The 27,333-nt window shown below is 39.3% G+C and overlaps 1 protein-coding gene across 4 annotated transcripts in view; it reads left to right on the top strand.

Moving 5' to 3' along the window:
- Positions 1–27,333, top strand: part of TLE4 (TLE family member 4, transcriptional corepressor) — a 138,396-nt gene that overhangs the window by 109,299 nt on the left and 1,764 nt on the right. For all 4 annotated transcript variants that reach the window (XM_037798699.1, XM_037798702.1, XM_037798701.1 and 1 more), the window contains 11 exons: positions 11,846–11,965; positions 12,953–13,006; positions 13,497–13,649; positions 14,858–14,990; positions 15,346–15,542; positions 16,037–16,113; positions 21,274–21,523; positions 22,604–22,851; positions 24,354–24,501; positions 24,969–25,119; positions 25,488–25,564. In XM_037798699.1, the coding sequence (XP_037654627.1) occupies positions 11,846–11,965; positions 12,953–13,006; positions 13,497–13,649; positions 14,858–14,990; positions 15,346–15,542; positions 16,037–16,113; positions 21,274–21,523; positions 22,604–22,851; positions 24,354–24,501; positions 24,969–25,119; positions 25,488–25,564 (1,608 nt within the window). The remainder of the gene's footprint in view (positions 1–11,845; positions 11,966–12,952; positions 13,007–13,496; positions 13,650–14,857; positions 14,991–15,345; positions 15,543–16,036; positions 16,114–21,273; positions 21,524–22,603; positions 22,852–24,353; positions 24,502–24,968; positions 25,120–25,487; positions 25,565–27,333) is intronic.

The following is a 27,333-nucleotide window of genomic DNA, read 5'->3' as shown; positions in this document are numbered from 1 at the left end:
TTCCACAGGACTGTAAAACCAGGACTTCAGTATTCTTTTTGTCCCCCACATAGTAGTCATTGAATTAAAGTTGTAGGATTTGACTGGCATCATAGTGTGTGAGGCTCATGCAAAGCCTCATTTTTCCATCCACCAGCTACTGTTAAAAGAACTTATGTAGAATCACCGTCTTCCTCTTTTCCCCCATCCCCAGTGGAGGAAAGTCAGCCTCAGAGGTCTGTGATGTGGCATTTGGATTAATCCTGTGCTCCTGAAAGCTTTTGTGCACACACTTGGTTGTGGGAATTTCTTATCTAGATTACTGTGCCCTGAATGCTTACATACCAAAAGACTGGCAAGATAGTAGACAGTTGGTTATGTTAGCACAGGTCTGTCCTGTGATAGGGGTGTGTGTGTGTGTGTGTGTGTAGAGAGATACAGTGGGAGGGAGAAACTGACAAGGTGGGGGGTTTGTACCACAAAATTCATAGCTATACTTTGAGTTATTTTTGTCTTCATTCATTCAGCAAACACTGAGTATTTATTCTGTGATAGGAGCTGCACTTGTATTACAAAGTGCAGGATGTCCTTCAAGTCATATTTAATATTAAATAGCAAAAGCATACCACTGATCTAGTATTCTTTCTTTTTAATAAAATAGTGATTGATTGAATGGTATTCACCTCATTTCTCAATGTAGTATGTGAGAGTATTTTCTTCCAGTCCATTTTCAGCATGCTGCTATTACTGCACCATTTAGCTCGATGCCAAATTGCACTTGGCTCCATTCAGCTCTGTTTACCCGAGTAGCACTGTAGTGATTAAATGTCACTGGGTACACCAAGTATAAAAAGTAATTAACCTAAAAGGACATGGTAGAATAAGGGTCAAGAACCTCTTTAGCCCACAGTGTCACCAGCAACACTAAGTATTGACAGAGGTATTGCTGGCAGGGAAGGGTGGGAATTATGGAAAAGGGAAGGGAGAGAGAAATGAAAGGAGGTGACTAGGGTAAAGGGAAAGGTCAAAGAAGTACACACAACAGACCAGCACTTGCAGTTGTTTTGGATCGCAAGTAGAGCTGGCTTCCAGCTGTTTTCTGTAGTTCCCTTATAATTTAGCTCTCTAACCTAAAACCATTTGGGTAGAGGTCAAGAGATTAGACCATGACTTGACTTGCCTCTCCATGTTTCAGCACTGGTTAGTGGAGTGCTATGCCTGATTATATCAGAATAATCTTGACACATGGTGAATCAGCCTCTTCCCCAATATTTTATATATTTCATCAAACCCTTGCATTTTTAGGTCTAGTGGTCATAAGAAGGCTACTGCTTTAAATTCATTTCTTTAGAGTGATTTGAAATTGTCAATTTAAAGACTTCGGTCTCATTTGTTTATTTGTTTTCATTCCTCAATATACTTAAGTCACTTTGTTAAACTGACATTAATGCTTATATGTTGCTTTACATACTAAAAATCGACATAAAACTCTAGATAGCCTTGCTTGATTTAATCAGCCAGTGTAAATAAGGCTCTTTTTCTTAAACAAGTATTGTATCTATCTGCCTTATATTTATTTGGCTTTTTGTTTTTTATCACCTCTTTGTGGTGACTTATTATCCAAAAAAAAAAAAACATATTTTTTAAAAAAAAAGAGTACTGAAGATTTCTTTCCTTTTACCATGTGCCTCCTTGGAGGATAAGCATTTCAGGGAGATTCCCAGAGGTCATTATTCTCTAAATTAGTGGCTACAGAAAAACTGCTGATGCCTGAATTCTTCCCATGGTGGGGCTGTCAGGCAGGATTCATTTAAATCCTGCCTTTTCAGTGGTCAGACTTCAGTAAGATTTGTTTCTCCCTGGCCCCAGACAGCTGATGAGTACATAATGAGAGAGAAGGAAGAAGGATAACTAGTTGAAAAATCTCTCCCTTATTCTGAAGATTTATGTCATACAGAATAAAAAGAAAAATTGGAAGCCCTCGATACATTTATTCAACAGCAGATATTTATTGCATGCCCACACAGAGGTCAGGCCTGGTGCTGACCTGGGGAATGTAGACTACATCCTTGATTGCTGCGGGTACAGTGACAGGGCAATACCTTTAACCCTCTTCTCCACCCTGGCACACATTTTGACCTTTGTTTTGGCTTCTCTTTTTGCACTGCTTCCTCTTGATATTTTTTCATCATAGGGCAGAAAATTGGTCTTATTACATATTGCTTTCAGTATTACCACTTTGAAGGCTGCCTCCTCCCCACCTTTTATGTGCATGCATGCACCTGCACTTACCACACACATATGCATACACACTCACAGCTGTTCTTCCTTGGCAGTCATTATATTGAGTGTGCAGGATTCAAAGATACAAGGCACAACAGTACATGTCTTTAGGAATGCATGATCTCCAATTTCAGTGCAAGGAAAGTAATATGGGAACAAGCAAGAAATATGCATGAACAATTCAAGTTTTGTACTCATTCATTTGTTCAGCAACCATTAATTGAGTGTCTGTGATGTGCTGAGCACCATACAAAGTGCTGGGTTTACAGCAGTGATGAAAATCATGATCCATTTCTTCTTGGAGCTTATAGTCCAGTAGGGGAGACAAGAAAATAAACAATCAAAAATCATGTTAACATGATATGCTAGGAAAGAAGTAAGCATGGCTGTGAAGAGATTTACAGAAGGGATCTCCTTGGATAGCATTGCAGAACAAGGCTTTCTGAGACATCAAAGATGAAAAGATGCTAGCCACTCAGGGGCCAAGGAAGAGAATTCCTGGCAGAAACCTGCACAAAGGCCCTAAAGGGATGAACATGTTTGGGGTGGCCAGTACTCTGAGCTAGAGAGAGACTTCCAGAGGGGTCAGAGCAGGCCTGTGCTTCTGTTAAGTGCTGGTAGATGCTTGTATTAATGGGTGTTGATTTCTGTTGAGACTTAGAGAACTCTTAGAACAGCACCATCTTATATGGTAGCCACCAGCCCCATGTGGCTTTTGAGCAGTGGAACCGTGGCCAGTCCCAGTGGAGCTGCACTTTAAAGTGTAAAATGCACACCAGATTTTGAAGACTTAGTACTAAAAAAGGAATGTAAAATACCTCTTTAACAAGGATTAAATAAATATATTAGAATTAATTTTATCTGTTTCTTTTTAATATTTTTAATTTGGTTCCTAGAAAAAGTAAAATATTTATGTGGGTCACATATTTGTTTGTCAGTGCTGTTCTAGAACTCATCGCTCTTTGATATTTTAATGAAGGCTCTTAAGACCAAATTGAACAAGTGAAGCTAGTTTGAGCCAGTTTGTGCTAGTGTGAAGAAAACCTGGAGTTTCTTACTAATAACCCTAAAACTGTTAGATACCTTTCCTTTAAATTGATAAACTATTGTTTTTTTCTATGTATGTTCCTACTGAATTATCTTCAGATAGATATATATTGCATACATAATAAGAATGTATATGAGGTTCTGTGAAGTTAACGCTCTTGAAAGAAAAATAATGCGTAGCCTGTCAAGTAGATGAAAACAGTTTACTGGAAAAAATGACAACATGAAGAGACTTTTCCAATAAATTTTAATAGTTACTAAAATGAGGATTCTGGCCTGTTAAGATATAGCTTGCCAAGTCTTAAAGCTGAGTCATTTGTTTTCTCTGAGCAGCTACCCTACTTCAGCTTCTTTCAAAGCAGCTGTCAAGAGAAGTGTGTTGATATTTCGATTCAAGAAGGGGAAATTTGAGGCTGTGTATATATGTTACTAGAATAAAAATAAGTATATAGGACTGTATGACACAGTGAACTCGAACGTAAACGATGGGCTATAGTTAATAGTACAATTATTAAAATGTTCTTTCATTAATTGTAACAAATGTCCCACACTAATGAAAGGTATTAATAATAGGATGTTATGGGAACTCTGTATTTTATGCATGATTTTTCTGTAAACCTACAACTTCTCTAATTTGGAAAAAAAAAAAAAAAAATAGAACAGAGCATAGTACCTGAATAGATCTAAAGCCATTTCACCTTCCCAGAAAGTACAGGAAGGAAATTTTTACCAGCATCCCCCAACCCTTTGTTTTTAGGGCTGTCGAACTTGGGTACCACACCATATTTGCTGGCAACACTTACTGTTGTTGGTTGTAAGTCATTGGTTAGGATATATTTAATAGATGTTATACTGAAACAAAATAGTCTCAGAAATGGTGGCAGGTGCATGTTACTAATTTACATAAAGTCTGCATACAAGATGTAGAGAATCTGTATTAATGAGGAAAAGGACTACTTGGTGAAGGGCAAGTACACATCAAAATGTTGGGCTGTGCAAACTTTGAGAAGGTCCACTGGATTGAAAGATATGAAATAGCTTTGAGAGTGATAAAATAGTTTAAAAGAGTTAAATGACTTCTATGCAATATGAAGTTATGTGTGCTTGGCCACTTTCCTTACAGTTTCTAAAAGCCGTTCATACTATGCCGTCTCTAATCAGGAATAACATTACTTGATTGATTCAGTTTATGCTTTGGGCTCTTCCTTCCATCAGTAATACTTGTCCCTCTCATTTCCCCCTGTTGCTTCTTCATGTGACCTACAGTTTGGACCACACATAGACAGTGGCTATTAAGAGAGGGAAGCCAGGGTACCCACACAGGAATCATACTTGTATCCTTGGTGTCAACATGTCATGTAACAGTAGCACAGCTCAGCAGCTAAAGTAGCTGTATTTATTGAATTTTCTGGGGTGCAGCCAATGGCTTTATTTTGATAAAAGAAAAATAACAAGAAACCCCAAGGGGACATTAAGATAATGTTCTAATTTAAAATCAATTTTATTGATACCTTATAAATTATTAGGGTATTTTATTTTAACCACGTAATACATAATGCTGAGGTCATGGGGAAAAAATAAACCATAAATGACTGAACATTGAAGTGCTGTTGTTTTCTATTGCATGAAAAACAATTATGTAGCACTCTTATATTCCAGGTATTTTGACTTGTGGAACCAGCTGAGCCTACAGGAAGGCAAAGTGTGTATTTCATTCATGTTTGTATTTCCGTAGTTAGTGAATATTCAGTAAACACCTGTTGAATGAGTTCACCTAAGTGGACTGAGGTTATGTGGTGATTTCCTCATTAGTTGGAGAGAAAAGCTCTTACATGTGGGCGGGCTTACTAGATGCTAGGGACTGTCCTTTACAACCTGCCCTCTCCGTTGTTCCTCAGCAACTCTGTAAAATTAAGCCGTACATAATCCTCATTTTAGCACCTGGAGAAATGGAAGCTTAGAAAGAATCTTAACTTGTCCATGGTCACACACAGCAAGTGTGGATCAGCCGGGTCTTGAACCCAGGGCTCTCTGACCCTAGTAGCCATAGCATGACTATTGTGGGCCCCGCCTCCCTTCTTAATCATTCCCCTGTCAGGAATTATTTAGGGTTTGATAGTATTTTGATTATCTGCAAAAGAAATTTATCTTGACCCAAGTTTCTCGTACCAGAAGAGAAACAGAAAAACAAAGACGATAGTTTTAACATTTAAGAAACATGTTGTTCAGGAAATATTATACAAGATGATACATTTATTAAGCACAGACTCACTGCTTTACATGGAGATTATGTTAAATCCAGTTTTAACAAGAACAGTTCTTCAGAAAGTCCCAGTCATTTTTGAAGGTGAATTTTGATTTATGTTGATTTGACAAAAGCAGGTTCTATGAGGGTTATGTAGAGATTGTGTTTTTAATGACTTCCTTAATCAGGAATGTTATTTTAAAAAGTCTTAACTGTAATGAGCAGTTAACTGACACCAGTGACTGACTTAGAACCCTACCATATTCACATTTTCCACCAGCAGCATTTTACAAATTTTAAGTTAATTTACATAAATCTGCATGAGTAATAAGTGTCTGTAAAACTTGCGTGTTTAGAAAATAATTTTCGTTTTAAAAGTTTTTATATTTACTTCTTCCCAATTGAGGATTATTTTTTCCATCTATAGTGGTTGTTTCCTTATAAATGAGATAAATATGTTAAAACATTTTATCAGTTATAAAGAACTCTGAATGGGAATGTAAACATTTTGTGTAATATTGTACAGTAAAATCTTAGCTAATCAGAAATGCCACTTTCATATGGTACTGTTAGTTTGGTATACATAGGTTTATTCAGGTTATTACTTTTACTTAAAAACTTGTTGAAAATATTTCTAAAATGTAAAATGCCTTGAGAACTAATGAATATAATTGACTCTGGATGATTCATAATCATAGAGCTCATTCTTTTGAAGGTCACCTCTACAAAAGTAGAAATGAATTGAGTTTCTCCTGATCTCCAGCAATACTTTGGCCTTTCTGAATTGAAGAAAGTCATCAGTATCTATTTCTGTTATGGACATTGGTCTTTTGCTTATTTAAGGTTGCAGAGGAAATTAAATGAGGATTTTGGTTATGGCATCAGTCAAGAGTCCACAGGGCTCTTTTTTCAGTCTACCTTCTCTGTCTTCTCCCCTCCTCACTACCCCACCCCCCTACCAAAAACAAACATTAACTTGTCCGTAATGCTAACCCTGATCCAAACTATCATTTGAGTATTCCTATACTGAATAAACTATAGTTGAAATGAGAATATACTGTATAATTTAAACTGAGCTTTGGTTGAGAGTTAAAGAAAGGACACTATTGGTAATTATGCCTGGATTATTATGGTGGAAAATGAGAGTGATCCAAGACTTGCAGTCACCATAGCCAAATTTTCTGGATATCTTCTGCCACATTGTCATCCCCTTTATCTGTTTGAGAACTGATAAACTCTTTGGTACCAAGTAGATGGGGTTTTTGAAGGACATACTCGATGAGCAAACAAGCCATGTCAGATGAGTTTTCGGGTACTTGATCATGGTTGTCCACTGTCCCTTTAGCGTATTCTTTCTGGTTGTCCCTGACCACGTCACATGGATCCATCTGAGCACTGCAATTATGTGAACAGAAAGCAGAATTAGCTTGATGTGCGTTTGAAATAAAATTAAAAAGTCCATTGAAGAGGTGGTACTTATAATCTTGCCTCAGTACAGTGTCAAACCAAAACTTTATTGTGATTGTTGAAAGGAGATGTGTTTTGGTTAATGGCCGCATATTGAACTCTTATCGTTCTGGACTATCTGAATATCTATGCTGAGGGGAATGTGCTTCACTAATGTCTAAATAGTTCTTGTGAGCCTTAAAATGGAAAATTCCTGCTAGCTCACCATCCTAATCTCTTTTGTAGTAAATTCAGCTGTAGTACGCTGCATTAGTCAGGGTTCTCTAGGGAAACAGAACCAACAGGAGATATCTATAAATATGAGATTTTATAAAAGTGTCTCACGCAACTGTGGGAATGCATGAGTCCAAATTCTGTAAGGCAGGCCACAAGCTGGCAATTTTAATGAAGGTCTTCGATGAACTCCCCAGAAGAGGCTGGCTGGCTGAAGAAGAAATAAAGTTCTCTCTTCTCCCTGAAAAGTCTTCAACTGATTGGATTAAATCCAACTGATTGTATTCTCTCGTTGTGGAAATCACTCCTTTAGTTGATCCTAGAGGTTATCAGGCACAGATGCAATCAGTTGATGGATGATTTAATAAACCAGCCTTCTGGTTTATTAACTAGCCATGAAATGTCCTTGCAGTAACATTTAGGCCAGTGCTGGCTTGATGATACAGCTAGACACCATCACTTGGCCAAGTTGACACATGAAACTAACCATCACATGTGCTGTACAGGGATACTGCCTACCTGCTGTTGCATTTAGGGGCTCAGTTATGTGCCTGGGACTGTGCCTTGTACTTTATATGGATATTTTCACTTAGTCCTCAGAGCAGCCCAATGAAAAAGGGTTGTCTTCTCAGACTCCTGACAGGCAGCCAGGACTGCGAGAAGCTGAGCAACATCCTTAAGGGTACATACCTATTAAGTTGAAGACTCCTGACTCAAATCTGGAGTCTGACTCGAGAGAGTGCTCTCACCTGCTATTAAAATCTGCTACCTATTTATTAAAATTAGCTAACTAACAACATTATTTTTCTTTTTTAGCTGGGGAATACTTTATAGAACTCTTTCACATACTTGATCAACTTTGATCTTGAGGTGGGCAGAGGTGTAAAAGTGAAGATGTGAGGCCATTGGTTTCAAATTGAGGGAGGTATCGGTTTCCTGGCTGGCTTGGTCAGTAGCCCCAGAATATTCTAGATAGGTTTTCAAACTGGGATCTAGAATTGACTCATTTTGAAATGAGACCTTGACTTGAAATATTAAGAATAACTGTCTCCAAAGCAATTGGAGTTTCCATATAGTAAGACATAAATTTTTACTATTTTTCTTAGTTTGTTCCGCACTTTTCCTTTCATTAAGCACATATACCCTATTCTTTTTTAGTATTCCACTATCAGTGTTTACTTTTTAAAAATGCAAATGTTGCCAGAGAAACAGAGCTTTTTACTAATCATTCACAATGCCCCCTGGGTGGGCCATTGCTTCTGATTGTGACTCTCTGCTCATAATAAATTTGCTAATATATATACATGATCAAACTGTAATGAGAAAAGGCTTACATTTAATGTTTCTAAATTTGTAGATTTATACAGGGACATGATTCAACTCCAGTAAGTTTTCTTACATAGTTAGCTTAGGGAAATATCTAACCCAGCTAATCTTATAAAATAATAAATAAAAATCAGCTTTTCTGGTAAAAGCATGAGTTTGGCTTTATCAGTATTTACTTAATTCCTCCTATTTATGTGCTCGGCAAAGAAACACATGGCCTTTCAGTGGCAGAATGGTGGACTTCTAAGATTCATGATGAGAGTGCATGACAATTCTAATTTGATTCCAGAGCAATTATGTTATTAGAACATTGCTGATTGTCCCATTGCCCGTTGTGCAGCTTAACCTTTAAATGTTAGTGATAATTAACTACTTTATCATTCTTCCAGAAACTCGAGCATGATATAACTCTGTTCCACAGTAAAATTCAAAAATAAAATACTTTCCACAAAACCAGAGACAGTAATCTTAAGAAAAATAAAGGTATTTGGTTGTACTAGTGTTCCAATAAATAAGTAGGCACAAAGATCCCAATAAACATCACCATATTTAATATTAATTCTTAAGAAAGTATTTCATCATTGTTTAGAAATCAGTTTTTCCTTTTGAACAGAGCGGAAATAACTTCCACTAGAGTGAATCAGCATGAAAAGGCTCATCACATAGTTGTTAAACATAAACATGTATGCTCATTTTTTCTAATTTTTATAAAATGTCAAGTTGGTAGGATGAATGAATCTTGAGAGAGGTAAAGGAGTGAAAGTGAAAGGGCAGAGCTACCATATTATACAGTTCCAAGCGGTGCGTGCCACTGTTCACGTAAAATCTAGTGAACAGTTTCCTGTGCAATTGTTCAGCCTAGCTGCCCTCTGAAATGAAATGTTTCACATGAATTTTGGATTCAAATTGAGGAGTGCAGAGGGGATGTTGACAATCATTTGTGTTCCAAGAACATCTGAGCAGTTCTCTGCACTCACTGCACTCACCCCCTAGGAGCCCACAACTTGGAGTGGAAAATAGCCTTGTAAACAGATGGCCATAAATGTATTATGGGTGCTTTGCTGTTAGGTGAACAGAGGTTAAAGGAATAAAGGAACAAAGAGGAATGAAGATAGATTCTGCCTGATAGCATTTGAGGGAGCTTTGAAAGGTGACATTAGAACTGGTTCTGAAAGGATGAAGAGGCTTCCAAAAGATAGATACTAAGGCAAAGAGCATTCCCAGGGCTTTAAAGAAAAAAAAAAATACTACAGAGACAATGCAAATATGCTGAGCCTTGGGGAATGGTTGTCCCATAGTGCTGATGTAGATGATGAGACCAGGGTTCTAGATTGAGGCATGGAGTGAAGGCTGTTTTTAAATAGCCATGCTCAGAAATTTGGACTTTTTTTCTATGGACCATGGGAAACTACTTGTCATTTTTGAAGAAGGAGTGAGAAGTGATCAGATTTCTGATACTTTCCAAAGAGAAATTATGAATCCTAGAAACATGGAGCATATACTGGAGAGGGGAGAAATTAGATATGGGGTTCTGGTACTCAGTATGGTAGGTAGTAGTTTACAGATGTTACTTGCATGCACAGGTTCAGTAGAGTGTTGTTCGGACTGTGATGCGAAAACAAAGCAGAAGCATTTGAACCAAGGCAGCTCCTCTCTCAAATTGGGAAGAAAAGGAAAGATGGGTCTCTGGTTTGGGAATGAGGTTTGGAACTCAATGGAGAAATAGTTTCAATCCTCAACCTTACTGAATAGTCTGCCACCTTTCTGCCACCAAGCTTAAGGTTGAGTGATTGAATAGTGACAATTACAAAGTTTGATGCATACATTTGACAATATTCATATAAAGCCTTGAGAGGCGCTGGCACAGGGGGTAAGGGTCTAGAGATAACCATCCTCTGTCATTGGGCACCTATTCATTGATCCTTCTCATCTTCCCCACCTACCATCCACCCCCCACCGACACCTGCACTTTTGCCTTGGGAGCTGCTGGTGGAGTTGCTGTCATCACAGCTAACCACTGGGGCAGTGTGGGGTGTGGGGTGGGGCGTCCTGGTAGCTATACTGATCTAAGTGTGAAAACCGTCTTGCTTTTCATCTAACAACATGCTCTGAAAGTTTAGTCGCAAAAGAGAATGTGGCATATGGTTCAGTAGAGATAAAATGGAATATAGAGCCCCAAATTCCGGATATACTGGCTCCCATAGTTAATTAAAAGACCCTTGTTAATTGCATATACCTTCATAAATGTTAAGTTTTAGCGACAGGTTAAGATAAAGGGGGGATAAAAGTACAAGGAATTAGTTTTATTTGTGATGAATAAAGTTAAAAATGAGGAAGCGCTTTACTGAACAGAGTTCTGAATTTATTTGAATGCCTCGCAAAAATATTCATACTATTTAGTCCAGTCTAATTCAAACTGGAATTTCTGGAACTGGTAATAATTCTTTCTCCTAGAACTTGTTTTCTTAGACATCTTATCTGCAAGTATTCTTTTCACTACCCTACAAGGTCAGCTCTTTCTAACCCCAGCCTGGGTTAATGTAGCACCTATGAGTGCTGCTACTCAGGCCTTTATGATCCAAAAAAAATGGGTCAGGCTCTTGAAAACTCTTAGAATCAGAAAGCAATAAAGTGCATTTTTGTAGGTGTGCTTTACTTGCCATTCTCTATCTCCCAGGCCCTTAAGCTGCAGGACTAAGCAAAGTTCTATAAATGTGACTCTTATATCACTTGATCACCAGTTTTGGTTGCTTAAGACCCAAAGAGTCCCTCGCCTCTTTTTCTTTGAAGAATTATAATTATCTCCTAAGCTGGACTCTTCTTTAATTGTTTCAGAGTTTCTCTGTAGAGGCTTGAAATACTGACTTCCCATTATCAACATTTTTTTTTAAAGTTCTTACCTTCCTTCCCTTTTCTCTTGTATCTGTTTCTTCTTTCAACTTTTTAAAAGTGCTGCAACTGTATAAGATAAACATACCCTTTAGACCAAAACTGCTCTCTTAAGTTTAAACTATTCTCCACCTCCCTTTTTCCTCCTGTTCCTTCTGTTCCATCATCCTACTTCCTCTTTCTTCCCTTTTCTCTCATTCCTTTCCCCTTTTTCTGTTTCTCCTTGTCTTTCTCTCTGTACCCCTATTCTCTTCTTCCTTTCACTTCCTCTAACTCCTTAACAGCTTTGCAAGTGTGTAGTAAAAAACAAAAAGAACATAAAGTCTCAAGTGGTTTTAAAAATTGCACTGTTAAATAGATGGATATTTCTCAAACCTGCATCCCCTTCTATTCCAGAGCTCTTCGGTATCCCCATCAGCAAGTTTCCGAGGTGCTGAGAAGCATAGAAACTCAACAGACTACTCCTCTGACAGCAAAAAGCAGAAAACTGAAGAAAAGGAAATTGCAACTCGTTACGTAAGTTCACCTTTACTTTGAGGGACAACAGCTTGCCTTGCATTTTATCAGCAGCCATTTTCCTCTTCTGACTTACCAACCAACCCAAACTAGAACACAGAACAACAAATTCCCTTAGGAGGGGAAAAATATATGTCATATATATAGCCATGTCTCGATTGGCTGGCTGAAGTCCTGGGTGAGTGTGAGCTAGTACATGTGTATGACAGAGAAGAGAGTGCTTTTATCTTGCAACTAATAGAAGAATTGTGTGTTCTAGATTACTGTGTCTATGGATGTATTTTTAAGGTGGTTGGATTTTCTCTGGTCAGCTAGAGATGTTAAAGACAAATGTAAAAATCATAGAAAACCTGTTTAAAAGCATAGGGCACAGGTTCTGAGTGATTAGCAAGTTTTGTGGAATATAACTTTCAGAGACATCCAGAATGTGCATAGCATGTGTTTGAGGCTCATTCTCCTTCAGTGACCAGGCTGGTTGCAGGAGGAGGCAAGCTGGGTAGGAACAGTGTGGAGACAAGGGGCTTCTGCTCCGCTTTCTCTGGTGTTTCCATGCAGAACTGCAGGCCTCCAGTGTGACCTGACTGGAAGATTTTTCAGGAGAAGCTGAAAATTTTGATTTGCATGCGAAACGTCCCAATTTTAGACTTGTGACTACATATTCGGTTTTTTAAAATGCTGACCAACCAAATCACACTAGTCTGTAGACTGGATTTTTAGCCAGCTTGCAGCCTCTGATCTAGAGTTAAGCAAGCCAGAAGCTTCAATTTCTTAAACTGTAAAATAGAACAATAATATCTACCTCATACTATAATTACAAAGGTTAAAGAAAATAGTGTGTTGTAAAGTGTTCAGCACTGTTTAGTAGAGTACAGTTCATTTTTTGAAAATGTGAGGAATTGGTATGGACTTATCTAGGGTAAATCGAGCTAAAGATGTGATTTTTTTTTTTTCCTGGAAGAGATAATGCTTCTCAATTTGTCAATGCAGGACAGTGATGGTGAGAAGAGTGATGACAACTTGGTAGTTGACGTTTCCAATGAGGTATGTTTATACCTAGTTTAGCTTTCTGCTCTTCCCCAGCTGTAACAATGACTAGTGTCCAAACACAGTATCCAAAATGTTTTCTTAATTTCTGAGGGGAAATTTTCATTTACTGAACAGTTTATATCTGTTACTGATGCTAACACAGCGTTTTGTATTGCTCTTCTTTTCTGTAAAGTGTCAGGTGTCCTTTCCTACTGCTGTGAATGCCCTGTTTGTGGTCAGCCCAAGATCTCATTGACTAACATGCTGGCAATTTTATAGGGTTTTTATTTTTGTTTTTGATTTTAAGATAAGTACTATAAGTATTGTATTTTCTTTGGCCTTGATAGTAAGTATTTTCTTTGGTGATTCAGCGAATCTTATTATCTATTCCAAACATTTTGCACTTGTAGGCTACTGAGTGCTTTTGGCTAGTAACATCCACACCAAGTACTCCAGTGTTCTGAACGCTCTGTGCTGCTTTAATCCCTGTGATGTTCCTTTGCAGGATCCATCTTCCCCTCGAGGGAGCCCAGCACATTCCCCAAGAGAGAATGGCCTGGACAAGACACGTCTGCTCAAGAAAGATGCCCCGATTAGTCCAGCTTCTATTGCATCTTCCAGCAGTACTCCTTCCTCCAAATCCAAAGAACTTAGCCTTGTAGGCAGTTCTTCACCATCTTTTTCTGTGTTGTCTGTTTAAAAATGAGTGAGATTTATTTATTTGTTTGTTTGTTTATTTGTGTTTTTTCCATCTTCTATGGGACTTTTTCTAAATATATTTATACATTCAGTATCAAAGTTTAAATGATGAAAGTATTTTTAGAGCAAGGACTTGGGGCGGTGGGGGAATGTGAGGAACTTGAAATTTGCCGAAAATGAAAAAATATTCACTGGGGTTACAGAGATGGTTTTGTCACCTGCAGTTTATGGTAAATTTAGTTCTGGGCTTGGATGTGATTTTGCTGCTAGCTTTGTTTGAATTACCAAGCTATATATGATGGCAATAATTTTGCCTTCCTGTCTAAAAAGTAATCTGTCATCAACAAAAGTCTATCTTGACTCATATCACAAGTCACAAATCCAAAATTGAACTGCTTGCAAGGCAGGATACTCTTCCCCACACCCTCTTCTTTTTTGGCTGTGTAGTTAATTGCATTTTTATAAGTTGTGTCTTTGTTTTTCTTCACCAGTTATTTCCTTGTAATACAGCATTTTAAAAAGAAAGACAAATTCAGCTCTCAGATAACCTTTTGAATTCACAGCTAAAGGAAGAAAATTCCTCAATTTGTCCACAAACTAGAGAGATGTGCCAAGTAGAGAGGGTTGGATTAAGTTTTTTGTTTGTTTGTTTTCTGTTGTTTTCTCTTGATATCATGGCTTTCTTTTAATGAAACTCCTCTGTACGGAGTCTTTATGGCAGTTAAGACTTGAACATTTTCTCATGGCATCGGCTAACCAGGAAGCCTCTTGTAACATGAGCACATCCACCAGGAGCCGAACTCAAACTGCTCAATCTTAACCCAAAGCTACCAGCAAGCTGTCAGTCACAGTCAGGCAGTCATGATTTGTCAGTATCCTTCAGTCTCCATCTGACTCAGACCAGTTCCTAGAAATGATCCATTCCCTGCTTTAAATTTTTGTTGCCTATTCAGCTTCAAATTTATGTTGTCCTGAACATTGATTGATACCATGGGCTCAAGGAATTCTCTTTGTTAACTGGTTTTAATCAATAAAAATAAAGATGTAAGCTGAAGAACCATTTCTATTTCTCTTCTTCCTTTTTCTTTTCTTTACAATTTAAATATGTAGCATCACCGTTAAAGCCATGTTCTAATCGCTGATATATTCAATTGTATCTCTTGTTAGAATGAAAAATCTACTACTCCTGTTTCAAAATCGAATACCCCTACTCCACGAACTGATGCACCCACCCCAGGCAGTAACTCAACTCCAGGACTGAGGCCTGTCTCGGGAAAACCACCAGGCGTTGATCCCTTAGGTTAGTAGGAAAACAGTTTTTTCTTTGTATTTATGCTTCTGTTTTTAAAGAATTTAAGGCAATTTAAAGCATGCAGTACATTAAATGTACTCTTGACTTCCTTTGCATTGAACGGCTGGCTGTTAGTTCTTTAGCCTGAACCAAGCACCTAGCATGAACCATGCTGACATATAGTGGGTGCTCAATAAAATAAGGTGAATGAATGAACCCTAGGAAGACTTGAATGACTTTTGAGATTAAAACAAGCTCATTTGAACCAGGGATTCTATTTTTAAATTTATTTAAGAATGTCTGGCTTCACTATTGCCCCTTTGTTCTTGTTTTCTCTCTTAACTCCTTTCATTTTTGCCTGTAGCCTCGAGCCTGAGGACCCCCATGGCTGTACCTTGTCCGTATCCTACCCCTTTTGGAATTGTGCCCCACGCCGGGATGAACGGAGAGCTGACCAGCCCCGGCGCCGCCTATGCCGGGCTGCACAACATCTCCCCCCAAATGAGCGCCGCTGCTGCTGCTGCCGCCGCCGCCGCCGCCGCCTATGGGAGGTCACCCGTGGTACGTGTGTGGGCCTTTAAAAATACGTGTATTTCCGGGCACCGAGGATTGTCATGTTTTCAGTATAGTTTATGGAATGTAAGCTATTTATGGAGAAACGTGTGTGAATTTGTAAATTAAGCTACATCTAATTATATCCTGATCCATTTTCTTTTATAAGTTGAGGCATTTCTTTATTTTATATCCTATCATTTTAAAAAAAATTGTTAAACCTACAAAAGTAGAACAAATAGTGTAATAAACCTTTATTCCCATAAAGAGCTACAATAATAAATTAGTACAATTTTTTTCATGTATATCCTACCCCCAATTGTTACTTTAAATCTTCAATATCATCACATTTCATCAATAAATATGTCTATGTATATCGCTTAAATCAGATTTTAAGAGGTTTCTCCCAGGTTTTAGCAAAGATACTGATTAGGATAAAACAAGTTACTGTAAAACAAGTTAATGTTAACTGTTTTTGTTGTCCTGCTTGGGGAAAACCCTAGGTTGGATTTGATCCGCACCATCACATGCGTGTGCCAGCAATACCTCCAAACCTGACAGGCATTCCAGGAGGAAAACCGTGAGTGCTGTTGTGCCTTTATATTCATTGTGAACTGAGCCCTGGTCCCTCATCAGTCCTTTAAACTTTGAGCACTGCCAGACAGGTAGCAGCCTTTCACAGAGGAATGAGATAATTGTTGGGGGGCTCCCTGCGGCTTGGATTTTTTTCCTTGCAATGTATTTTTCATTTTCTCTTAGCACACAGGGAAGGAGGTAGTGGGATGGTGTTTTATATTTTCAATTTAAAATCTTGAGCTTCTAATATGGAAATGCAAATTGCAGAAGCATTTCCAGCAGTCACGTCTTCTCTACTTCTCTTGCTGATTTCAAGGCAATTCTTTTGTTGAAAAAGTCGGGATATTATTTCTAAACCTCGGGATACTCAAAATTTGAGCATGCTGGGAGAAGACATGCCAGATTCAAAGGCTGAAGAGAAATAAGGGTGGTCTTATGTTCAGTTTTGTTTCCAGAAAAGATGGCTTGCTCAGTTGGGAGACAGGCATTTGGAGTCTCTGTGAGGTCTTTGAGTTACAAACAATGGAATACAACACACCAATTCTTCCATCCTCTTTGCATATGTCCTGTTCTCTCACTATACCTCCTTCCACATCCTTTATTTTAGTCCAGTGCACTTTTTTATTATTTCCTGTACTCAGTTCTCTCTGCTAAGTGTCTTGATCTTCCCAGATACAAATACCTAACTATAAAATAACATCTGCCCTTCCTTTAACATAATGGCCTGCTTTCTGCCTTTTTTCAGAAGCACCCTCTACAGACCCTCCTTGCCTTTTTAGTCACATTTATTCCCATCCCTCTTTCTCTTGGCATCCCCTCTGTCATTTTTCATATCACACATATACTGCTTCTAGGGTCTCCAGTGCTTTCTCACCTACCCTCTGTATCCTGGCTTCACCCTCAATAGCAGCTCAAACCCCACTTCTCCCAAAGGCTTGTCTGGTGACTAGCCTGGGGCATTTGCTTTTACTGGTTCCTTGTCCTGCACCATTTTTTTGGTGGCTTACTATCTCAGTTCAGATCTCCTGTCATTTTATGCATTCTGCCCTGACAGCCCATCTTTCTTTTCTCTTCTCCTACCTTTTTTATACTTACTTACAGACATTTGCCTCTTCCCCCACTGTAATATAAGGTCCATGAGAACAGAAGAACTCCACCACCCCCACCCCCCATTCAGTTCACAGAAGTATCTCCAGTGCCTAGACAGTACCTGGTTGTTACTTGTTCAGTGAGGTAATGTGTGTTGATCTCTCCCTTTTCTGGCCTCCCATCACTTGCTTGTTTGTTTGCTGCTACACCCTCAACACTTAGTTGTTACCCTGTTTTTCTCTCCACGTTGACCTCCCCCCAGTGTTGAACATGTCTGACTGTGACCCTTTCTTCACTTCCATCTGGTGGATCGTCTTTTGGTTCTTCTTTTTCTACCTTCTCTACAGATTCTACCATAAACTTCCCTGTTACATCATACACAATTCTGGCTCCATAGCCAAGTTGCTCAGTAAATATTTGATTGACTAATAAGGGAGACAAGGCAAATTAGACTTTGAGTTCCTTGGGAGTTAAAGGTATAAATATCTATTCCATAAAATTCTGTGTACCTGTGTGTGTGTGTTCTGCAAATAATTGTTGACTGACAGACAAGTCTTGTTGACCAAGTACTCTGATGTATTTGAAGGTGAAAGTTTGGTCTGTTTCAAGCAGTGATGAATAACAAGGTCAGAGGATTAATCAAATAACTCCAACCCCTATCTTTAGAGAATAGGTGCCATCCCTTTTTCAGGTGCTGTATAATTACCACTTAGTTCATTAGCAGATGCATCCAGAGCCACAGTACAACCACCAGAACAGGTGAGCTGGTGCTTCTTGCCTGAGCTGCTGTCCTGAGGCCACAAGGGGTGAAGATGTGTTAGGTGTTGTTTTGGTTTCCTGGCTGCCAAAACAAATACCACGCAGTAGGTTGGTTTAAACAGTGCAGTTTATTGACTCATGGTTTTGAGGCTAGGAAAAGTCCAAAATCAAAGCTTCAAGAAAGCCCTGCTTTCTCCCAGAAGGCTGTGGCCTTCTGGGGCTGGCTGCTAGCACTCCATGTTCCTTGGTTTTTCTGTCACATGGCAGATGGTCTCTCCTGGCTTCTCTTTTCTCTTCCATGTTTTGACTTCCAGCTTTTCTTTGTATCCGATTTTCATTCTGCTTGTAAAGGACTACAATAATAGGATTAAGACCCATCTTCATTCATTTGGATCATACCTTAATTGACGTAACTTCATCAGAAGATTGTGTTTACAATGGGTTCACACCAACAGGGATGGCTTAAGATTAAGAACATGTTTTTCTTGGGTACATAGCTCCAGGCCACCACAGGTGTATTTAAAGAAACAACACCAGTCTTGGTTTGGGAGTTCAGGTCAGTTGAAACCACTGTGGAATTACTGTTGGTCTGATTCAGGTGGTGCTTGTGAGCCTTGAGCTGGGCTCCCTCCTTTTCCCCAGTCTTCACTCTTGGCATAATAAAAATGTTGAGATTCTTTAGGGAGATTTGTTAAGTTGGAGGATTGTTGAGAATGTTTGTTCTGGTAGTGATAGAGTCACACCTAATGCGATTGGCAAATGACACTTTACCAGGAACCCCAAAAAGAACTTGGTGTGGTTGACAGAGTATGGGTTTTGGAGTAAAACAGACCCAAGTTTGAACTTTTAACTCCACAGGTTGACCACCAGCTAGTGTGACTTCATGTATAGTTGCTTAACTTTGTGAGGTTCATTTGGCTCACCTGTAAATAAGGACGGTAGCTCCCCAACAAGGAGGGTGTGAGAATGAAAGTATGATGATTCATTGTGTTCAGTACCATGTTTGGAACACGGTGGCCATTCATTAAATTCCGCTGTCATCTTTCTTTTAGCTTTGCCCCAGAGTATTATCAGTTTTTCAACTGCTTTTATGTAGTAGAAGGAATAACATGTTTTATGTGGTAGAATTGTCTAAGAAGCACTCTTCAGTAGTTTCACATCCAAGAGTCTGTTGAAATCTAATAACATGTATGTACTGCAGCCTTATTCTTTCTAGTCTTGAGTATCTTTTAACATATACTTAACAGCAAACAGAGGGCCACATTATGTCCTTAAGGCAAGTAGGCTCTTGAAATTCATTTGGATCCTTTATAAGGAAGTTCTAGGTACATAGTAGGTTTTGTTGAGATGAAGAATATCATATTGGAGACTTTGAAGGAAATTGTTTCCCTGTATTTTAAATTCTCAAGACTCTTTAAAAACCATTTAGTGATTCTAGAGGGGAGAGAGAGGGATGTCTCTTCAAATAAATTATCATTAAGAATGTATAACACCATCTAAACTTGGATTGACCTTCCTTTACCTTCCTTTTAAGATTTAGTCTTCATGACCTCTTAATTGTTAAATCAATTAGTTGTTTTCTCAGTCATCATCCCTCAGGACCTAAGCCTTTCTCTGTGAGCATTACTGTTTTCCCCTCCTTGCCTGAACTGAAACCTGGCTCTCTCCTAAGGTCACCCCTTCAGCTGCAGCCCTCTAAATGGTATTCTTTTGTTCTTTTTGTTTCTCTGTTTGTTATTTGTCACATCCTGCAATCCTCAGGGCCAGTGGTGGTGTTTAAAAGCTGTGATTGCCCATATCCCCACCCCTGTCTCTTCCAGAACTTAACTCCTTCACTCTTCTGTGAAAACTATGCTGTTTGAGACTACCCTTTCCCTCACTTTGTTGGGCTGTTTCTCCAGTGTATTAAAGACTCTGACACATGGTTTAAGATCTTCCTCCACTCAGAGCCTGCCGTCATACTGGATGCCTTTGATATCCACAAGGAGAACCCCCACGTAGTCTTTCTTGGTTCTTGGACTACCTCATCTCTAGTGAACTTCTGCCCCACTTGACTTCAGTTACTTCTTTGCAGACTCACAGAGAAGACCTTGTCATCACCCCTACTTTGTCACCTCCAAAATCCAAGCATCCCAAATCAACACACCCTCCTCAACCTCCACTCAGCGAGATTGACCTTTTGAATCGCAAATCTGTTCCCAACTGTCTCCCTGTCTCCCAAGTTTTGCAGGGCAGTATTCAGCCCAGTACAATTTGACTTGAAAACTTTCCTGTAAAATGTGATCTGAGCTCCTATCTGCTCTGCACCCATAAATGCCTTTCCATACGTATATCTTTCATAAATGTCTTTCGATAGAGTACATTCCAAAGCTCCACACTAAAGTAAATGACATAATTTCCAAAGTGCCTGTGAGATCCCCCAAGACAGGCCTCAACTCCCTCCCACCCACCACAGACATCTCCTGCCTCCAGGAACCTGAAATGCATCACAGCAGCCTCACTTGTGCCTGACTTTAGTGCCCTAAAAATAGAGATGGGTTCTGTTGGAGGAGATGCTCTATCTTAAATTGTATTTTAAAACCAAATGCTTTCACAACCTGAGGGCTTTCCCAAGAAATGAATTAGAGATCACGCTCCTGACAGGTATTTGCAGGTGGACCTTTGGGGGAGTCATATGCTTTTTCTCAGAATTCTGATTTCATTTGGAAATAGTAGGATTTGTGATCATCAGATCAGATCAAAGGGTTAAAAAAAATAGATAAGCCTTATTTTTGCTTGTCTGCCATTTCAGCATTTTGGCCTAGAGACTTTTCAAACTCCTTAAAGCATTGTTAATTTTGGCTTCTTGGTTTCCATTAGGAGTAAGTAGGTCACTTGATTGGAGTGAATTTGATCTGTAGGCAAAATCTCATCACAGGCCTCTGAACCACTCAAGGTAGAAAGCAATGCAAATTTTGTTGAGTATCCCTGAAGTAATAAGTACTAGACTCAACATTGGTTGTCTTATTTAATTCTCACAGCAGCTCTGTGAGGTATAGGTAGCATTCTCTCCATTTCAGAGATTAAAACTGAGGTTTAGAGAAGTTAAGTAACTACTGATGTCAGAGTAGCTAGTAAACAGTTGACCTGAGATTTGATCGTTGATCTCTATCTCTGACTTTGAAAATTGTGTTCTTTCCACCATACTGGGGAAATTTGGCTTGCATGCATTAAGTGGCACTAAAAATGTTGTATTTTTCATCTCATTACCCTGTGCAGTTAAGTAACGTTTTTCACATTCCCCTCTCCCTATATTTTTTCCTCTCCACTACCTTAGAGCATATTCCTTCCATGTTAGTGCAGATGGTCAGATGCAGCCCGTCCCTTTCCCCCCCGATGCCCTCATTGGACCCGGAATCCCCCGCCACGCTCGCCAGATCAATACCCTCAACCATGGGGAGGTGGTGTGCGCAGTGACCATCAGCAACCCCACGAGGCACGTGTACACGGGTGGGAAGGGCTGTGTCAAAGTTTGGGACATCAGCCACCCTGGCAATAAGAGCCCCGTCTCTCAGCTCGACTGTCTGGTGAGTGAACCTGGGGGTATGAGACTCACACCTTTGTTCAGAACATAGGAAGGGAAAGAAGCTGGGGTTGGGGGCAGGGGCAGAGAGAGAATTGTATAAGCAAAACCCCACTCGGTATTGATCACAGATGGGTAGTTGGTCTTCAGTGATTTGTGGGCTTTCACTTTGAGGTTTAAATGGCCTAGGATAAGGAGGAGTATCTTCTTTCAGTTCCTTTAGGAAGAATTATCTAGTTCTTCATGTGTGGCACATGCACCAGTACAGTTTTCATTAACCCTGCCCGGTAAATGGGAAATGGCAAACCACTTTTTTCTAGACTAAATATGATAAAGCGCTTAAGAAAAATAAGAACCCACTTAATGGTTTCTACGAGAGTGCATATCATAATATGTCACATGCAAAGAGTAACTCAATACTTCATGTGACAAAACACTAGATAGTCCCTTACCTGTTTGATATTTGTCCTTGAGTTATTTAGGACATTTCGGTTTGGTTTTCTTCCCTTATACCAGCAGTAGAATACTGCTAGGAGGAGTTTTTTCCTGTCATTTAACACTCTTTAATCAAGTTTTCCCTCCAGTTGATGCTGCTCAATCAAACCCATGATACCTTTTAGCCCAGTAATTCAGTGCCATGCAAAAGGAACAGACTGCCAAATGTCTTTAACCCCTTGATGAATCTTGGCAGCAGTAGCAGTGCCTTTCAACAACAGTCACCTCTACCACGGTCCCCACTTTGGGATAGTCCAGGATTGTGAGTGCTCTCGCATGAGTGTGCTTGTGTGTCTGTGCATATGACTCAGGCAGTTAGTGAATGTGATGAGGGTTGGGGGTAGAGAGGGGTCTTTGCATTTTGATGCTAATTAAGATTAAATATCAGTGCTAAGTTTTGTAGATCAAGTTTAAGTACTTCCCTAATTTCATGTAATTTTCTAGCATTAATCTACTTTATCATTGTCATAAGTATAAATGGCTCATTAAAACCATGAGGGAACACAATACTTTTATGGATTTCAGCTTTCACGTTAATGCTGTTTTCCTTTCCTCATGAGTAATCTCTTGATGGTTTTTGTCTCCCCAGAACAGGGATAACTACATCCGTTCCTGCAGATTGCTCCCTGATGGTCGCACTCTAATTGTGGGAGGGGAAGCCAGTACTTTGTCCATTTGGGACCTGGCGGCTCCAACTCCACGGATCAAGGCAGAGCTGACGTCGTCGGCCCCCGCCTGCTACGCCCTGGCCATCAGCCCCGACTCCAAGGTCTGCTTCTCGTGCTGCAGCGACGGCAACATCGCCGTGTGGGATCTGCACAACCAGACTTTGGTGAGGTAGGTCATTGGGATCTTACGATCTGTTACCACATTGTGCTACAGTGCGTTGTGGGTGCTTAAATAGATGAAATATAATTATCTTCCTAAAAACTTTTAAGAGAAGGTCCATTTTAAGATACTATAAACAAATTATTAATGTAAAATCTTGTTTCCTATAGTGTTTGAACTGTATAAAATGAGGGAGTTTTCTCTCTCTCTCACTCTCTGTCCCCACCCCCTTACCCTCCTTTCTCTCTTTGACATTATACTAAACATCCCCAATGCTGGTTACCAAAAAATGAGATCATTTTGACATTGTTATTGTATATAAGGTTTCTGTGACCTCATGAGCTCATTAGGCATCTGTAATTCACCATCTGTGCTTCCTGACAAACTGTCGATAGGTAGTTATTGAGAAAACTCACAGGCATGGCACCGTCCTGGGAGCTGAATGTATCTGACATGTTCATTCATTCAACAAATATTTATTGAGACTCCACCAGGGGCCCAGATACTGTGTTGGATACTGCTAACCCTAAAATGGTCTAGATTATCTGCAGCCCCACTTTAAAGTATGGATAAACAAAACTACAATGAATGTTTAGAAATGAGATTGAGTAGGATTGATTTGAGTTGGTAAAGCTCTACAAGGAATCTCCAGACGTCAACACTTAAGAGAGCAGGAAGCTAGAGGGATGATCAGCTAAAGAGGGCAGGAGAAGGTTCTAATCAAATCTAGCTCCAAGTCATGGTGAGCATGTAAAGAGAGGAGGCCTGGCCTTTGCTGTCCATCTGTTAGATATTTTGCAGACTGAACTCTTTGCAGAAACAAAACAATCATCACTTTTCTTCTCCATTTTGCATATGGCTCTTCCTGGGAGCTGCCTCTGATACCTTCATCCCCCAATGGCTTTTGCACATTTTATCATAGGTGAGGGTGAGATCTGTGGCAGCTGTGTCACACAGAGTTTCTGTCCTTGGACTTGGCTTGAGAGTATGGCCTTTGTTCTTTGCACAGTCACCCACAGTTGCACTGTTGCTTACTGGCAGAATTTGTTCTACTGCTCCCTATGCCCATCCCAGCCATTGTAAAAGGGAAAATATTTCTATTACTTTCTCATTATTTCTCTTTCTTTCCATATGACAGTGATAGAATAGGTCTCAGGCTGTGTATCTTTGATTAGTTCATATGCATTATGTGTGTGACATAATGTGGTTTTTTTTGGCTTATTTCACTTGGAGTTTTTTTTTCCATCAATATTCATGTTGCATTGTAAGAGTAATCTGGAAAACAACTGTAGTGTTCAAAAATTAAAAGTACAGGAAATTCGGCATCTCAATTAATTTTAATCTCTCTGCGTATATTCTGTTATTACTTTGAGTAATTTGGAATCACAGTAAACCAAAATGAATGATCTACAAATTAGACCTTCCAGTGAAATTGATCATCTAGGAAGTGTGAATTGAGTTCAACTAAAACTAACTTTTCAAGGACTTGCCTCCCATTTTGACATTCTCAGGCAATTCCAGGGCCACACAGATGGGGCCAGCTGTATTGACATTTCCAATGATGGCACCAAGCTCTGGACAGGTGGTTTGGACAACACGGTCAGATCCTGGGACCTGCGTGAGGGGCGACAGCTGCAGCAGCACGACTTCACCTCACAGGTGTGGTCTGTGTGCTTGTGACATTTTAGGAGACATGGTTTTATGAAATAATATGACATATTAAAAGACAGAAATTAAAGGACTATTTACCTTGTGATGAAGTTACTTTTGAATCTGAGTTGGATGATTATGAAAATTACCTTGTTTTCTGGCAAGATACAACAGTGTATATTTTAGTAAAGGATTAAAAAAATCTCATTATAAGCTTTTAGCAGGTTTTTATTTCAAAGACCATTATTATATGTGTGTATTTGCATTTTACATAATTAATTAGTAAATTATATTGTGGAGATCTGTCTCTCATTGCTTTTGGAAATCACCCAAATGGCTTTGGTTTTTTCCTGCACAATTCAAATTATCTTGATTTCCTTCATATTAAGTAGTATCCCCAAAAGAAACAGTACCTCCCTGGTTAAATTAAGTTATGTCCTCTGTTGCCAGCATCGCTATTATTGTTTTAATTCTAGATATTTTCTTTGGGCTATTGCCCAACTGGAGAGTGGCTTGCGGTAGGGATGGAGAACAGTAATGTGGAAGTGCTACATGTCACCAAGCCAGACAAATACCAGCTACACCTTCACGAGAGCTGTGTGCTGTCACTCAAGTTTGCCCACTGTGGTAAGCAAGCTCCTCCTGTCCGTTTTCTATCACCCAGAATTATTCCTTCTGCCTTCCTGTTGATTCATTCTAAGCAGGTCCTTTAATTCATTGGCGTGTCCCTCTTGTGAGTTGCGTTATTTTCTTACATATGCCTCCTTCCCTAATGCCATGTAATTTTGTAGCATCATTGTACTTCATCATTGTCATAAATGCAAATGACTCATTAAATCTAGGGGAGTAGGCTTTATTTTTGAAGTGGAAAGAAAAAAATGTTTGTTACAAATGTGGTGGGTTTTCTGTGAACAGTTTTATGCTCTGTAAAGCAGATCTTGTGCTTCTCACAAAGGAACACAAACATTGTCTTTTTTAAAACACTCTTCCTGTAGGCAAATGGTTTGTAAGCACTGGAAAGGACAACCTTCTGAATGCCTGGAGAACACCTTATGGGGCCAGCATATTCCAGGTAACATTTATTGTATTCTCACTGTGTGGCAATTGCTTAACCAACTCTCCTTGAGCCTCCTGTCACAGGAATAATGTGCACAAGTGTCCTGAGAGGTAGGAGAAAACTGAGTTGAAGGAAGTGAAGTGTTGTAGCCACCAGATAGGTCATAGAGTTGGGGTTCATCTCAGGTCTCTGACCCCAGAGCCAAGGCCCTGCCCCTTGCACTGTCCACCACGCTGGGCATTCCTTGATCCCTTTGTACACGCTGGAGTAAAAGTTTCATGTCTTCTGGACATTTTTTCCCTATGTCTTTTTTTAGTTTTTATGTTTCAAACTGGATCAGTTTGTTTAAATACTCTTATTAGTATTATTATTTCTTTTCTTCAAAGAAGAGTTTTATGGAAAAATTCAGTAAATCTCTATTAATGTTATAAACTTTTATTTTTTCTGTTGACTCAGTGGAACTTTGTGTAGTTTGTGAAATTATTAGTTGTCAGTGGACCAAATAGTAGAAATTGTACATGCACACACAAAGCATCTCTCATTCTTTCTCTGTTATTGGTACATGAGAGTTGCACAGGCAAGGTAAATATGATTTCCCTTTTTAGCCTTCTATATTTAGAATGTTATTTTTTAGGTGTTCTTTTTTTAGGAATAACATACAGACTTGCAATTTTCTTGACCAAGTTGTGGTATTCAAGTCATCATAGAGTTGACTAAATCAATTGAATCCAGAAAATAGAGAGTGAAAATATTGTGCAAGATAATCAAGAGGGCAAAACTAGGTGATTTCTGCCATCAAGAAGCTTTTAGTTTAGTGCAATATATTTCATATTGTGGATAACAGTGTTTTAAATGGTCTCACCAGCACTTTTCTAAAAAATGAAATAAAAGGCATTAGAGTACATCATTTATATAAGTATAAGTATTATGTCTTATGTGTATCCTGGGTTGTGATGTAAAAGGTATTTCTTTTTATTGGTTGCAGTCAAACAAGTCTGAGAAACACTGATAGTGTGTTACCAAACAGCTACATGTTATTCATTCTTTTTTTTTATTTTAACTGTTCAAAGTATTCAGAATCCTGGTCAAAATCCTGTGATGATTTTTCGTTTGTTTTATGAACACAACTCAATTAGAAGTTTATATGAAACATATAATTGAACACAATATCCAAAACTTTCAAGTATGGGGCATTTTTCTTCCTAACTGTTGAACCTCTCATCCCTTGCAAATTTGTATTCCATTCTTACATGAGAAAATTAGGCTTTTTACTAGGATTATTTTTACCTTCCCTGTCTCAAAAGTTGCGTTTTCTGTGCCCTTCCCCATATATTACTTCACTCAAACTCTGCAGCAACGCTCTGAAGTGGCAGACAGGTAAAATGTCTTTACCTGTTCACCTTTCTAAGGGAACTGAGGCCCTGACAGGCTAAGTGATGTGTCCTGTGGTTTGTACTAAACCCAAATCCAAGCCATCTGACTCAAATTGAGTGTTCTTCATACTAATAACATCCTACTCTCAACTGTCTGGAGCATAGGATTTGGACTCGGGCATTGCTAGTTGACAAAAGTGGCTCATAGCCCCTAATTTACATGCCCGCCTGATGACCCCAGTGCAAGAGCCTCCGGTGGGGGAGCATGTTCCAGTCTGGTGGACGAGGCTGACCTGGCCCGGGCTGCCTGGGAGCGGACCCAGCTCCGCTGCTCTCAGGAGCACCGTGACTGCCTTTCCTCGTTCGGGGCTCATATTTGGCCAATGGAACATTTTTGTCCAGAGTGCCCTG

Source organism: Choloepus didactylus, chromosome 10, assembly GCF_015220235.1.
Source record: "Choloepus didactylus isolate mChoDid1 chromosome 10, mChoDid1.pri, whole genome shotgun sequence".
NCBI lineage: Eukaryota > Metazoa > Chordata > Mammalia > Pilosa > Megalonychidae > Choloepus > Choloepus didactylus.
This window is presented reverse-complemented; position numbering and strand designations above follow the sequence as displayed.